Below are 16,481 nucleotides of genomic sequence, written 5' to 3'. Positions count from 1 at the left end.
TATTGAAGGGGGAAAGAATTAATTAAATCCTGGATTGCCGATCACATTGAGAAGACAAGATGGAAATCCCCATAAAACAGTAGGCAAGTAATGGTGCTCGAATTGTGAAAGAGACTAACGGGTCTTGCAAATGAAAATGCCATATCCAATCTGTAATATAATGATGTGCACAGATTTCTCCCTGCCCCCATTCCCACTCTTTTTACTCAAGCCTAAAGTGCACTCTGTAATGCATTATTAAGCTAAATTCTGACCCAGTTTCTTAATTATCTGTAAGCTACAGGGAACTTGTAGCAGAATATTAACTAAGGCAAGAGATGTAAGATGGAAGAATCCACAATGATATTAGAGAGAATCATTAACATTTTGCTAAGAAAATCCCCCACATTTTAATATTTAACCTAATCTAACACGTAGAATTTATATTTCAAGGGGTACAAAGTACATACCGGCCAGGCCACCAAAACAACCCTGGCAAACAAGAAAAGAGAGCAGAGGTAGCTGGGGAAGCACTCCAGGATCCACAAAACCAAAAACCCGTAGCATTCTGACACATTTCTGGGACAGCAGGATTTCCCCCATCTATTCTTAGTGGATACCCTCGACAGTTGTTACCATCTCATGTAACGTTATGTGCTGCACTATTTATTTTAGCTGATCTGTATAAAACAATCTGATGAGGGTTACATAATGTGTGCAGTTCGGGGGGTACAACAAGGAAAAACAACTGTTGTACTGCACGACAGCTGGAAACAATCTTCCAAAGATGTTTGTGCCTACAAGACGTTAGTATCAAGTTAGTGGCTTCAGTCCTATACCTGCCTGCAAGGGTACATGATAGTGGAATAGGAGAAGTTTTCTTGGTTAAAAATCAGCCATGGCTATACTGTGCCAGAATGAAGGAATACATGGACCTCTGCCTACAAATCTGCAGGCACATAGAGTTATGATGTTTACTGTAGCTCTGACAAAATCTGTGTAAGTGTCTGAGTGACTGAAAAACATACTGCAAGAGCAATACATTTAGTGAGAACAGCTTTTAATATAAAATATATTTCAAAATTATTTGAGGGAAAAATTCTTTCCCCACCCCAAAGACGAAGGATTTCTGGTATGCTCATAGAGAAGGTCAGGCTTTAATTGTAAAATTTAGACAGCAGAGAAAGACTGCAAGGTATACTTATAATTCTATGGACAAGGATGCATCTATTCAGTTCAAAGATCGAAGAATGTCCATGAAGTCCAATCACCGTAGGGTTAAGAAGTCACCCAGCTCAGCAGAATATAGAATTTGTATATACATATATAAAAGATTTGTTTCATAAATTTATCAACAAGGAAATCCTACCATTTGAAAAAGAGTAAGGAGTCAGTTAAATACATTTTTTTATTAGTAATAGTGTCAAATGCAACTTCTGTGGCAAGTCTGTAGTTTGCAAAACATTTGATGATTTCAAAGTGCTAATGAGCTTAATGCACACTCAAGTACATTGCTTCAATTTGAAGTGTACTTCCTCTGCTGGAGCGCTTGGATGTATCATTGCTACTGCTAACACTGAAATTCCCACCTCAACCCGCTAAATATTATTCTCCTTCTAGGAATAAAGGTGTCCAGAAGTTCTCCAAAGTGACAAACAATGAGACCGAGACACCCTTCCTTTACACGTAAGAAAACAAACCAACAAAAAAAGAAATCAACACTTTATACTTCAGTACCTACATCTGTGCTTAGGCATTTAAACAAATCACCTGCTTTTCAAAGGGCAGATTGTTTTACTTCGTAAAAGTAGCACATGCTTTTGCACTTGCATGGTCTTGTATTTTTCTTTTAGAATACTCATTGTGCTCTATCAGGCCTGAACATCCACGCCACGGTATCCTCTACAGAAAATGAACTTATTTGTTTCACAGCGATGTATTCACAGTTCCTTTGTGTCCGGCTGCAATAAAGCCAGCGTCTAGTCACCTTTCCCTGACTGGAGGATGTTTACCCACGTAAATATGTCACGCCAACCGCCTGTGACATCCTGACCCCACAGTGTGTGTGGTTCTTTCATCTCCTGAAGTGTTTTGATCCAGTGGTGGACTGCGAGGAAATCTGCACGGCCGCTTAGGTGGGAAACCGCTCTGACGGATGCAGCCGTGGCTGGAGAGATGACCTAAGGGCCTTTACCTCGTCTTCATCAAGCAAAGCGAAGTCCTTGGTGAAAATATGCTGGTATCTATTGCTCACTTCTCAGCATAATAACCAGTGCTATTATTGTTAAATGAAAGAGAACCCCCCTCCCCCAAAAGCAAAATCATTTATTTCGACACAGAAAGTTTTGTCTCCTCGTGTCATGCTGTTTCCTGGTTGTCACTGTTTCTCTCACAGAAATGTCCAGTAAGAGATCTTTTCTTCTCAGGACTCTATTTCTTCCATCACTTCCATGACAATCGTTCGCGGGCCGGTCAGGATGAGATTGCTCACTGTCCTGTAATCCACGTGGAGAACATTGAGGCCATTGACAGAAACAACGAACTGGCAAACCTGTGGAGAAAGACAAGCAGCAGAAGTTATGCATTAGACTTTTTGTGTTGGGTTACCTACAAAGGCATCGACTCCTGAGCATGCAAAACCTCCAGAACTCTTCGTGCTGTCTCATTTGGTACTCTTAAGAAAGATACAGTCCTTAGAATTAATTTGGCAAGATAATTTTCCTTTTTTCCTTTTTATTTTTTTATTTTTTATTTTTAAATATCACTGCAGCTTTGAAATCTGTGGCATTTTGAAGTTCTACATCAATATTTTTTCTTATTACACCATGATATCAATGGTGCCTTGCAAAAAATATAGGACAAGACAGCTCTGGCCATCGCAAACAGGTTACTATTCCATCTGAAATGATTGAGACAGCTCTTGATAGTCACAATAAAAATGTGCATCATGTTTCCAGGCTCAGGGCAGAGCCTGGATGATGATCTCACTAAACTCAGTGCCAGAACCTCCACCAGTGCACAATTAACCCGAAGGATCCAAATTCTAGGAAATAATACCATGGAAAATAAAATGCCACTGTCATTTTCAGGAGATATTCCAACGTAAACTTAGCTCTTTCTACTTCTTCTGTGAATGGTTTTTGGTTTTCTTTGGAAAGTATGGATCATTAATTAATTTCAAATATGCTAATATTTTGTTTCTAAATGTCATAAAAATTTCCATTGTTGAAAGTTTTGTATCATCTGAGGTTATTTTCTGTTCAAAAAGTCTTGATGGAAATATTCAGACTGACTCCACCGTGCATTTCAGTGGTGCCCAGTGTCAGGACAAGAAGCAATGGGCACAAACTGGCACCCAGGAGGCTCCCTCTGAACACCAGAAGCACTTCTGTGCTGAGCGGGTAACGGAGCCCTGGCACAGGCTGCCCAGAGAGGCTGTGGGGTCTCCTTCTTGGAGACCTTCAAAAGCCACCTGGATGTGGTCCTGTGCACCCTGCCCCAGGGTGTCCCTGCTTGAGCAGAGGTGGGACCAGATGGCCTCAGGAAGGCCCTTCCTATCTCAGCCATTCTGTGTTTCTGTGAATCTGCATCTTAAAAAAGACAGGAAAAGTCAGAGCAAAAAGTCACATCAGCATTGTAAAGACCGGACAAGCAAAAGAAAGATATCAACATTTATTCTTCGAAAACGTTAAGCCTTCTCTGGCTGTAATCATAATATTATAGTATTTGTTAAAAATCTCAGAGATGTGTAGTGTCTAGATCTGTTTTTAATGATAAAAATATGGAGCCTAAAGCAACAGTTTCAATGTGTTTCTGATGTTTCAATGAAAACAATGCATTCCCTAGAAGGTTATCTTTCTCATAAGTGATCTTGAGTCTGTATAAAAGAAGCTCCGAAGAGCATACCACTATAGAAATTCTCAAACTTTATATTTACCTTTTATCTTTATGCAGAAACACAACACAGAGATGTCTGCAGCAGAGGTGGGAAACAGCTCAGCTGTCTTACATTGCTGCCCCTAAACTGGGTTTCCTCACAAGCCCAACCATTCAACTTCTGTGCGTCAGCGACCTTCCATCTCAAGTAAAAGAGGGATTCAGTGTGGAGAAACCCAACTGGTACTTGTGCAAAATGTACAGAATGCAGCTATCAATGTTCCATTTAAGGAAAATTACAGAGGAAGCAAAGCCAAACCAAAAATAAAACATTTCATCAGAAATGCTACTGATGTTTTTAATCTCTGCTCCTTTGGGCCTACGCACAGGAACAGAAGCAGCAGCAGCAGCCCCTAAGGGGATGGCAAGCTTCTCTTGTACCTTACCCCTTCAAGAACTGCTGTGCAGGGCTGGAGGTCCTGGAAGTCTGCCTTAGTGGCTGGTGGTCTCAACAAGCACCGAAGTATGGCAATCAGCTCTTGGCCACGTCCATAGCAGTACGGCTCTTTCTCTCCTGTGCCTTCATATGCTATTTCAACTGCACTCAGCACCGTACAGCTTTTGCATGCAGACAATGCTTCATGAATGCTAAGACTTTTGATTGAAGAGGTAGCCCATCATCCTCTTCAGCGTGCCTCAATTAGCATTTAAGAGATATGTTTAGTTTAAAATGCAAAATTTTGCAGTATCTATAGGTCTCTCAACTCCCAGTGGTATTTCCTAATGCTTTCTATGACTTTCCAAGATTGTATCAAGTTTTACTGAATTATAGCTTTGGCTCCAGAAGAGTATTTGAGTTGATTTAAAACAGACCTGCAGAAATAGCATTGTCTCTTCTGGCTTAATGCAATTTTTGGAAGTTGAATGGCTGATGTTTGTTTTGCTGCTGCCTGTTCTCAGACTTCTCGAGTTACTGGAATCCTAATGCATGGGACTTGTCTTTGGCCAGGGACAGGCACGCAGGCGTGTGATGGATAAATCTGCATGCTGGATCGTGTGAGGGGCTCCCGGGGACCCCGAGGAATGTCCCTGGCAGAGGAACAGACCTTCCAGATAGGCCAGCCACTTGCACCAAGGGTGCAACCATGTAAATGTGGACGGGCACCACAGCAGCGAACAGCAAGCCAGATGCCAAAGAGTGAGTGTCTCATGCAAGACCAGAGTTGACACATCTGCATTCCCAAGGTGTTTGTTTCAATGTATGCTTTTGACAGTAGAACGGCAGCAGTGTGCAGGGGCTGAGAACAGTCCTCTTCATACCATGCTTTGCATTGGATCCAACTGGCATTTTAGTTTCACCATTTTCAATGGATAGGATTAGATGCAAAAAACTCCACCCAAGCCACGTGAGAAAAGCAGAGAGGCGGCCAAGGCATAGAAGAAAGAACACCTGGCCTAAAACTACATGAAAAGAGCTGTAAGGAGCAGAAGAGAGATGACATAACACATGCATAAAAGCTCTCTCTGTGACCATCGTTTTGCCAGTGCTCCCAAAGGCTGAGCCTGCAAATTCCAGCTCCCTTGGGGATGAAGAAACGTGGAGCCATTTGCTAGATCCCACAGCCCTGATAAGAGGAGAGAGATTTTCACGGTCCTGAGCCCTGAGCCCTTCGCAGTGAGGGGAGCAGTGTCCTAGACTGAGCCCATTTTGTTCTCCCACCCCAGTTATCCATCTAGTGCAGCATCCAGGATGGGGATAGGAAACACGGTGCTGCTTTGTGCGCTTCGGCTATCACAAACCCTGCCCCAAAGAAGCCAGCACAGTGAGCTGCTCTCTTGGTGGTGCTACAAAAAGAGTCCAAGAGAGACAGAACCCACAAACCAGCCCAGCTGAGTATGTCAACCCTCTTATTATCTTAGGAATTTTCTTAAGGCAGCTGGTTTACAAAATTTCAATGATTTAATGCTGCATTTATAAAAACACATTTCAAAAAGCTCTAAGTGTTCAGCTCATAACTACAGCTGCTAAGGGCTTTGTAACTATAAACATGCACAATTTCTCTGTAGCTTTCCACACATCAGTAACTATAATAGATAATAAAGCGAAGTTAAAAGAGTCTCAAAGAGCCTTTTATTGCTCATTTCCTCATAGCTCTCCAAGGAGCCTGACAGGAGATAACCATCCATTTTTATCCCTCAAACTTCAAGAAATGACAAAGCCCAGAAGAAATTCAAACTATTTTGTTGGTCAGGATGTAGGGATATAAAAAAAACACGTAAACAGTAACAGTTAAATTAAGTAACCCTGAAATGAAAATACTTAATTACTTACAAAATATATATGTTAATAAACATTTATTGTTAACTATTTCTGCTTCCCACCCTGACAGACAACAACCCACAGAAGTATGGATAGGAGGAAAGGTATGTATGCCTCCGTCTTTCTGTGGGTTTTCACTGGCTCGTACAGAAGATTTAACCAAATCCAGGTGTTCCCAGGAAAAGAAAAACTTCAGCTTTGGACTTCAAATTGACCAGAAAGGATCTGGAAACCTTCTGCTTAAAGAAGTCAGCAGAGATGTGTCGTTCCATTCCACATCAAGCTGAAGGCGGCGAGAAGAGGAATTATAATTATTGTTACCGTAATGTTTAATGGCCAGAATGAGGATTCTGCTGTACTGGGGGCTGCACAATCCTTCCCCCCATGACTGGTTAGCGCTGTCTGCCCTCCGTGACAAGCCTGGGCTGCCAGCTCATGCCTGGTCTTGCCAAGGCAAGGTGAGAAGGACTGTGAGATGCTCCGGGATATCAGAGTCCTGACAGCATAGCTTGGAGAACAGTAACGGGCATGAGCATGGAATTGCACAAGTTAAGACAAATTACTTAATAAATAAATTATTACATTAAAAATATTTCGTTAAAAAAAAATTCAATAAAAACATTGCAGAACTGTCAGTAATTCTTACCTAGCTGCCTGCCTTAGAATTAATATTTATTTAAGAAATATTTAATTTATTTTTAATATATATTTAACTAATATTTATAAATGCTACTGAATTTAATGTTAGATTAGGCTGTTAGGCTAGGTCCCCAGATATTCAGAGGCTGTGGTACAGGCTTCAGACACCTCTCCTTGTGGAGCCAGGCCTTGATTTCTGGACTTTTTACAATTTAATATTTTAAAAAGTCCTTACAGAAAAGATTTATTGTTTGAGATACCCTGTTTGGAGGGCACTGTGAAAGATAACCAGGAACTAGAAATTGCCACCGCTATACTTGGTTTAAGTAAAAATTTCAAAGTTCTTGTGAAGAGTCCTAAAAAGAACATTTAAATGTACAGACCCAGCGAGTGTGGCTGCAAATCACTGGTGGGGCTGCCAGCAGCAGCCACACGGAGTCCACAGATAGCATATCACAACAGGCAGATAAGACGGTGATTACACAGTCACGTCACCTGGACATCAGTCTAGAAGGAAAGCACAGCACAAAGGGTTTGGCTCAGAGGATCCGCACTCCTGGGTGCCTGCCCCACAAACACCAGACTGTGCAGAGACGCTTTAAAGAGGGTGGCAAAGTTGCTGTTTTCCAGCAGCACTGGTATTTTACCCGTCATCCAAGCGGTGAGGGGACCATGCAGGGCCTAGGACTGCATTTCAGGAAGGCCCTATGAGCACACAGGTGTTTCCCCTTCTCCAGCACAGGCAAGCAAGGGGCAATGTTTGAGGGCCGCCACACACCAACAGCTGCCCTGGCACCAGGCGGTAACATCGCGGCCTGCTTGTTTCCCTCGCAGCTGTGACCAGGCCTGTACATGTGGCAACCACCTGAATGGAAACCTTCACACGGCCGAAACGCTTCATACAGAGGGAAGAATGAAAGCCGGCTCTGATCTCGGGCTCCAGAGCAGCCAGGATTTCACCCCTGGGCCCTGCCCAGGCCTGACGCAGATCCCTCGCGGATCCCTTCAGGACCAAGGTGCTCCAGAAGGGATCAGCGCCTCGCACTGAAACACGGAGCTGCGGGGCAAGCTGCGTGCTACTCAGGGACGGACTTGACCCTCTGCTCTGCTCATAAGCACACGGATTTCCATATCGGATAGCTTAGGACATGCTCGGTTGATTATTATTTCTTCTTATGATCTGAGGCGATAACCAAAGCCACACATATAATTTTTCCTTTGAGATGAACCATTCCCAAAACACATGGAAAATATGGGGTTTGGGTTGTGGGGGGTTTTGTTGTTGTTGTTTGGTGTTAGTTTTTGGTTGTTTTATATATATATATATATAATTTATTTTTGTGTATATATTTTTTTGAAACCTTACTAGCATCAAAAATAAATTTTGAATTCAGGCAAAGGTAGGAGTCATTTTCAAACCTGGAAAATTCTCAAGCAATTTTCCTAAGAACTAAAATAAAAGCTTCTAAGTATAACTTCTTTCAGACCTGCCTAAAGAAAAGTGTATTTTGACAATTTTACAGAATAAAATTTATACCAGAATTTACAACGTAACCATTAAAAAAAAAAAATTATTCCAATGCAATGTAGGTGGTTTTGCTTTTCTTCTTGCTAAAGAAAATTAAAATCATATCCATTAAAGAAACAGCCAGCTTAAATTTCTTTTATAGAGATACCCTCAATAATTACAAATAAATGTTCTTTTTCATGTGCTGCTAATCCTGCAGGGGCAAGGATCAGCTGGTTCGTTAGAGTAGCTCAAGCTTCTAATTGTTTCATGATGGCATTCTGCAACTCGCTGTGATCTTCCAGAGGAAAAATTCTTCAGGTGTGATTTGGAAAACCATGCATTTCCTATGCGTAGTCTACAGGAGAGACCTGCACGATCCTCACTTCATTTAAACCTCAGGCCATGCTGTCAGTATTTGTAGCCCTCATTACAGGCACCCGTGCAAACTGTGGCTGAAGGGCAAAGGTTTTGCAATTAGCACTGGCTTGAGTGCTGGAGGCCCGCCAAGCCAGGCTCTTCACACTTGTTGACCACTTTTTAAGACTTTGAGCCCAGTTCTAAGACAGAAAGCTGCCTGGTTTATTCCTGTGGTATGTCCACAGCTACAGCCTGTGAATATTACTAATATGCTCAAACTGAGAAGGAAAAAGCAAACAAAATATATATGTGTGTGTGTGTGTGCATATATATATATTCTTTACCATCACTTCTTTAAAAAGGCACTGTGTCTGCTTTGGTTTTTCTTGTTTTGCTGGCAGATTTCAGCGGAAGACGACTTCAGTGCTACAAACATCTGAAATTCAGCTTTCCAGCCTTCAGCAAGGAGGAAGGGGACCTCCAGGCTTCCAACATTTTAAAGGAAGAGCTATGCTTGAAATGCGGTTTCCCTCCCTCACGCTGCCCCTGCTCCTCTGGGACTCTGGGAACTTGTGCTCCCATCCCCGCCTCCCGCGCACGCCGGAGCTCCCGAGCAAACAGATGGAAATCGAGACATGCTTTTCAAAATCAGATTTTAGTATGAAATATGAAGGAGTTGCGAAATGAGGGAAAGTAAACACTCCCATCTAAGGCCATAATTTTGTCACAGAGGAACAAGAACTGTTCCACTTCTTACTGCAGTTGCCATTAAAAAAAGCAGCTACTTACAAGCAGCAACCATGCAGGCTTGCCCTGTCAGTTGTTACACGGCCGAAATGCCCCCCCTGATCTAATTACCACGTTATCACCTCCGAGCTCACATGCAAAGCCAGGATTTAGTGCACAAAACACTTGGTAACACTACCAGGGGAAAAGGTTTCCTTTCCTTAGGGATTAGAGAACTAATCTTACTTTTAGAAGAAACATGGGGGGGGGGGAGGGGGGAAGGTTTATTAAAGGCTGGACCAGTCACTGTCCAAGGACTCCACATCCCAATACACCAAACCTCCTCCAGAGCAAGGGGAGGAGGACACGATGCGAAGCCCGTAATCCCCAGGGTGCTCCCGTCCCTCCTGCAGCCCATCCTTTGTGCTGCCTTGGGAGCACTGAGCCAAAGCGAGGCACCGCTATGTTTTAAGCTTGTGCCAGCAAAAATAAATAAGCAAAAGGACTCATCTCTGGGCAAAATAAGTTCCCTGATATGCCTGACATGGTTGAAGGAAGGATGCAATAGATACATATCTGGCTGGAGGCAGACGGAAGGAAGGGGTGACACCAAGATGAAGATGGGATCCTCTGTGTGTACACTTAGACCTGCGTTTAGATCAAACTGCACACTGCACAGTAGGTTTTCAGGTAACTGAAAGTGCCAGTGAAATCAATGGCAAGATGGATATTAGGTCAGAAGGAACAACCCCGGGGAAGTCGGAGGCAGCAGAACAATGGTGGAGGAGAGAGGGCGCAGGGATAAACTTTTCTTACAGCCTTACATGCACAGCCTGCGTTTGTGCTGCTACACAGGCTCTGCTTTTTGTGTAAGCAACCCACAGCCACAAAGCCCAGGAATCCCCATGCTCAGCAAACAGCCCAGGCCACAGAGATGCTGAACTTGCTGCCACAGAAGAGCCTGGGACACACGACTAACCTCCTAAATACAAGCAAACACAGGCGGCACTGAAGCATTTGCTCCCACTCCAGTGATCTTTCCTCTGTCACACTAGAATGAGGAAAAGAAATGGAAATCAGAGGTCCTACATTTTTTTTTTTTTTTTTTTTTTTTTAAAACTGTGTGGCAGTGGAAGGTTAAAGAATCAGGCAAGGTCCTTTTCAACAGAGCTGAGGTTCCAGCACAGAACAGAATAAATCGCAGCTGCGTGTTCAGCTCTGTAAATATCTCTAGTGAATGTGTAATTGGCTGTGGAGTGGGGTGGGGTGGGAGTAGGCAAGTCTCCAGGTCTTGCATAAACACAGGATTTTCTCTCCAGAGGGATGCATTTCTTGTTCAATCTTTACACCAGTGTTAATCTGGGTTTCTGTCCCAGCACCGGTTAAAAACCGGTTACTAGCTGAGTGTGGTACAGTGCATGGTAAAGAGAGCCGACCACATTTACAGCACTGCAAACATAACCATGTAATTCCATGTAATTCTGGCTCTGCGTCTTGATCTGTGGCTGCAGTCTGGTACGCATGGTTTGCCTGAGCAAAGCTTCACTGCAGGCTACCTAAGTACGAATTTCTCTAGTGAGATGTTTACAGAAAGCACATTTTTTTAATATATATATTTTTAAGGGTCTGCATTTTTTATAGTATTTCCAACTCACAGAACTCTTAAGTGGAAAAAAAAAAAGAAAAAAGAAAGAAATAAAAAAAAAAGAAATTAAACAACCCTAATATAAAAACTAATTCAGACGCATGATAAATAGTTTTTCATTGATATCATTACATGTCAATGAGTCTTGTCACTGGTTCAGGTGGTCTTTCCCTCCCACCACCCCCACCCATTGGAACAAGAGGAATTTTAGTCTTTTTTTCACTGGGGATAGAATGAAACCACTGCTGTACAAATTCCTCAGATACAGCGCACAAAATAGAGGGCGAAAACAGCCCAGGAGAACAACTCCTGTGTGGGACTAGGAGGCTTTCAGTCTCCATGCAAGTCCCAGCCCTGCAGAGTTGAGTTTTGCCAGCCGAGGCATGGCATGGACAGACACCAACGGGGCAAGGTCTTGCCAAGGGAATTGCCAACGCAGGCAATTTAAAGCTACCTGTAGATACCTGCAGGGTAATAAAAGGAAGGCACTGACACCCTGAAATGTAAATCTTCCATAAATCAGGTACAAGAGAACAGGGAAATACAGGTCTCTACTTCTGGTGGCCCTACCTGGGCAGCGGTGTTACATGACTGACCCCACCTGAGTCCGAGCAGGAGATGCCCATGGGTGAAGCCAAGCTGGCCTGAGCCACAGCAGCAAAGCAAGCCAGTGACTGCATCCTTAACTTTACAAGTATTTTTATTATATGGTGTAAGTTGATACCTACCACGGAACAGCCATGGAAATGTGAAATAACTCAAACTGCTGAAGGCAGCTCTGGGTAAAACGCTGCACTGGTAGCAGAAGGACAGGAGGTCGTAGCTTAGACATAGCTTCTTTTTATGCTTTGCTTGACCTTTCAGTGTTCTTTTTTTTTTTTCACAATATATCTACACCTCTCCTAGAGATATAGCACAGGTGAACTATTGAGCTAGAAGACAAACACACATCATGAATTAAGAGCTTTAAAACTATCAATTTAATTGCAAGGTCAAACATCGTTAGGCTAAACTAACTGTGTGTAGTTAGTTAATGTCCCACATTACTTAAACAAAAATCTTCCCTAATCCAGCCCGGACCAGGGTGAGGCAAGGGTGGTCAGAGCTGTGCAGGGCTTCCCGAGCACCCTGCGCTATCGGGAGCGCAAGGAGCACGAGCGGTCTGCGCCGCTGGAGACAAACAGCTGCTCTCTGTTTTCACGGACAACAGTGCGATTGTTTCGCCATGTGTTTGACTAGCTAAACAGAGCCCTGGCTTCAAGGCAACATCTTTCCCTGATCAGTCGCTTGCAGCACTAAAGGAAGCCAGCTTACGTCTCGAAGAGCAACAAGAAAGCGTGGCTAGGAGTGTGGGGAAGGTGCCCAAGTCCCCAGAGCGTGCAGGGCTGAAAGCTGCCGTGGCCACGGTGCTGTCATTGAAGCACCAGCTGAGGACCCCTTCAAGACTTCAAGGGAAATGGGTCTTTCCACTAAACGTCATAAAACAAAGTGCTTTTAATTCTCAGTCCACAGCAAAAGCAGTTCAAAATTTGTGTTTTTTTTTTGTTTTGTTTTGTTTTGTTTTGTTTTTTCATATTTTAGCTGCTGCATAAATCAAGTAGTGGGTTAAGTTTTTTGGATGAGACCACCCTTCGGAGAGCCTTGGCCACCTAGGAACGACCTGCAAGAGCCTAAGAAAGCTCGAGCAAGGGTAAGATCACAGCTGTTCTGGCTGGCACTAAGTCTCGCCTTTAAACAGGCTATAGACCCTGCTGGAATTTGGAAGCTGTATCAAAACACAAGCCCAGCACTGTTTCACAGCGCAGCTGAAACCACGACTGCTTTCTCTCCTTCTGAATGGATACAGCTGTAAGACTTCAGAAACAATCAAGAAAGCCCTTTCGTAAGCACGGGGCGTTCAGATATCTGGTTCATCCTGCTATAAAACCCCACTTACTCAAAAAGGGGTTTTAAACCTACTTTTATTAAAATAATTTGGCTAATTTTAAAAAATCCACTGACCTCCAATTATGGACATGCAGACTTTTTTTTTCTTTTTTTTCTGAATCGTTTTTGCTGCTGATGAAAAGGAGCCAATGCACAGACGCAAGTACCGTCCGTAGGTCACTTGTTGCCCAACAGTGCTTTAGGTGACCGACCTACAAACAAGGTCAATTCTTACAGTAATTCCACCCTTGGGAAGGCAGAGGGAAGAGCTCTGAGATATCACGAAACTTTCTACATTTGCATAAGATTTCAGCTGTTGTAAAGAAAAAGAATCATATTTTATTGCCCAGTAAAACTCTCCCACTGTGTTAAAAGAGTCTTTAGAAAAAAATCACACAGAATTACTGGAAATATAATACTATTTCATGACATCTGTAGGCCAAAATTCAGATCTGCGGTAAGCCAGTGCTAAAATTGTATTCTAAAAGTTTAGGGAAAGAAAAGGCAATTCACTGTTATAGGTGAGATTTGTTCTCAAAAAGCTAAACCAGCTCCTTCTTTTATATTTTACACAGGAATTCCAACTACCTTAATTCTTTTAGTAGATTAACAGTTTCTCCATAGTGACTAACACGGTTCCTGTTCTTCAAAAGCAAGACTGAAAATCAAGGGAACTGAGAATCACAAAAAGAATTTACCTCTGTTGTCATTTGTGTGGGGTAGTTTGCTTGAGTACTGCTCTGCCCTTCTGCATGGCAGCAGATCTTTCTGCTTATATTTCAGGCTGTGACATTACACACACAGCATTTTGATTATCATATAGCACAGTCCCTGAGAGCCACAGCAAGCACCTATTATCTAGTCCAATTAAATTTTTATGATTTTTTTAATAATTGAATTTATGTCCACTGACTCTGAAGAACAGAAGCCCGTAGTCCATTGCAGTGAATGCAGTCCTGCACCCCGTCTACTTGGTAGTGACCATGCACTCAGAGACATCCACGCATCAGTGGAATTCACCCAAACGTCCAAAACAACTTCAGCATGAATACTGGAGCCTTGGTTCAAAACAAAATAAACCTTAAATAACTGCAGGGGGAAAGAAGCAAAGCAAAACGTGGAAACAAGCAGAAAAAATGGAGTTCCACCAAGAGAAGTAGGAGTGGAGGTTGCAGTTTTGACACGTCTGAAGACTGCAGGCGCTTTATCATGGCTTTAAAAGAACTTGAGTGTCGTACCTGAAGTCTCATGATTTATTAGTGGAAAACAGAGTAAAGCAGAGGAGGATTTTGGTAAAGACTAGAAGACACCAGAATAGGGTAGCAGAGGTAAAGGAAAGCCTTTAGCTAGCCCCAGAATAGTTGTAACCTGGGCAGGGACGGCAGGATCATACACCACAAAGAAAGTATTAATGAAAACACAAATTCATCACCAAAAGGAGGATGGCTTAGAAGGAGATCAGTTGCAGAAACTGAATTTTGAAACTCAATGGAGCTGTGCAGGTTCACCACTGCTGCACAGGACTCTCCCTGTCTCGTCTTGTAAATTTTGGCTCTGAGACTGGGAAACCTAGACCATGTGCTCTTAATCACAGCCCCGGGAAACAAAAGGAAACTAACAGACGTGGAGGATTTTTCATTTGTACTGGTACCATAATGGATCTACTCATCAAGTTTTTCCACTGTTTCAGATTTGCTGGCATTGTCCATCTGTCTAATCCCATGTACAAGAATATCACTGTGGTACCGTGAAGGGGCAGAAGAGAGACTGATTAGCAGCTCATCAAATCCTGCACTAGGATTCCCAATGACAAGGGAAAAGGGGGATTGCTGAGAAAACCTCTCGTGATTTCAATCAACCTAAAGACACCGTGCTAACACAAAGGATGATCAAGGCCATAAGGACCCCGTTGTTGCACTTGTAGCATTCTGCAGTGAAAGCAAAGGAAAGATTTGCCAAACCCTGTCTCCTTTTGGCAACCAGACAAAGTTCTGGCAGTGGCCCACAACGCAGCTCCCCAAATCACATTTTCCTTCATTAAGAGAAGCCCTTAGCTTGGTGAGCGGGCTGAATTCACAAAACTCTCAGACAGAAGGAGATGTGCGAGGTATAGCCTGCTGCCCAGTACTCATTTTAAAAAAGATTTTGCTGCTCCTGAAATGCTCTGTCCAGCATTTAACTGCAATTAGTCGTACTCGAAGGCATTTACTTTGTGCAAATGGATCCCAAAATCCGTGATGGCTCAATCAGACCTCTTGAGTCCCACGTCGTTTCCATGACCACACGGTGCAGTGCTCAAATGTACTCCTCAGGAAGAGAACTGTGTTCCTATCATAGTTTTGCAAGGCCATAATCCTGGTATAGTTCAACTACCGGGTTTTAGGGTAGGTCCAACCTACTTAAAAGAGGTCATAAAATTTTCAGGAGCTGTTCATTTAGATTAATGAAACGCACCCAGGATGGGAACTTTAGGACAACTACAGATGTATCACCTCAGCTAAGCAGCTAATTCCTTGAGCAAATAAATGATGACTGTAGACCAAAATGAGAAGGAAGGCACAGAGTAGGCAAATCCATGCACAGATTCAGGCTTCGATCAGGAAAGCATGCTGTTAAACAGTTGTCAAGGACAACCAGCCACTAACCCATTTTTCATGTCAGTGGCAGAGTTGAGTATTTTCACATTCACAAATATTTGATCTCTTCCAACTTCTGTTGAATCATCATGTTACTAACACAGCTGTCTCACTACATGTTTCTTTAGTCTTTTAGAATAGATATTTGCCAAAGACTAAGTGGAAAGAAAAGCACCCAAAATGTTGACCGTTATGTTGTTACCATATTCTTAGCATGTCCTAACTAATGGGACAAACCACTCTTCTTGAGCATGACTCGCGAGATATTTGAGGCTATTGGGTACCATCCTCAGGTCACTTTCTCCATCTCTGTGCTCAATATTGGCAAATAAAATCTGAGGATCTGTTTACAGCTGCATAAAGTGAACACTGAGACGACAGCCTGTCCAAATTTTCTTTGGTTTCACAAAACCAGAGTAGATTTTACAGTAAAATATAAAATCTGATTCTTTAAAATTAGATTCTCTGGAGTCAAAGTTAGGTGCTTGAATACAGGTACCACATTTCCATGGAGGAGAATGGACCTCTATTTTATAGTTTATAACTAAATATGATCAAAAATATAGACACTCACTTAGGGAGACATGTTTGAAACTTATATATACATGTATTTTCAAGCACCACACTAGTGGCATTCATCACATGCACATTTAGCTCTGCTGCTTCTCTATTTATGGACAAGCTATGAAAGCAGTTTGTCAGCAACTTTTTCTGAGTGTTCACATTACTAAATACACTCATTCTGAATTCACTCTAATGTAATTATCAAATTCAGCAGCTAGTTGATAACATGGCTAAAGGAAAATACCAACCTGCCTCAGTGTTTTCATGCTGTAATTGAAAACAGATGGCAACTCATGTAATTTA

The 16,481-nt window shown here is 42.6% G+C and overlaps 1 protein-coding gene across 1 annotated transcript in view; it reads right to left on the bottom strand.

Moving 5' to 3' along the window:
* Positions 1-1,022: 1,022 nt before the first annotated feature.
* The window catches only part of DEPTOR (DEP domain containing MTOR interacting protein), a 76,648-nt gene continuing 61,189 nt past the window's right edge, over positions 1,023-16,481 (bottom strand). Inside the window, exon 10 of the mRNA XM_035318037.1 lies at positions 1,023-2,530. Within this exon, the coding sequence (XP_035173928.1) occupies positions 2,402-2,530 (129 nt within the window). The 3' untranslated portion in view covers positions 1,023-2,401. The remainder of the gene's footprint in view (positions 2,531-16,481) is intronic.

The sequence above is a fragment of the Oxyura jamaicensis genome, chromosome 2, assembly GCF_011077185.1.
Source record: "Oxyura jamaicensis isolate SHBP4307 breed ruddy duck chromosome 2, BPBGC_Ojam_1.0, whole genome shotgun sequence".
Taxonomy (NCBI): domain Eukaryota; kingdom Metazoa; phylum Chordata; class Aves; order Anseriformes; family Anatidae; genus Oxyura; species Oxyura jamaicensis.
Note: the sequence above shows the minus strand (reverse complement) of the source record. Positions and strands in the feature narration are given on the sequence as shown.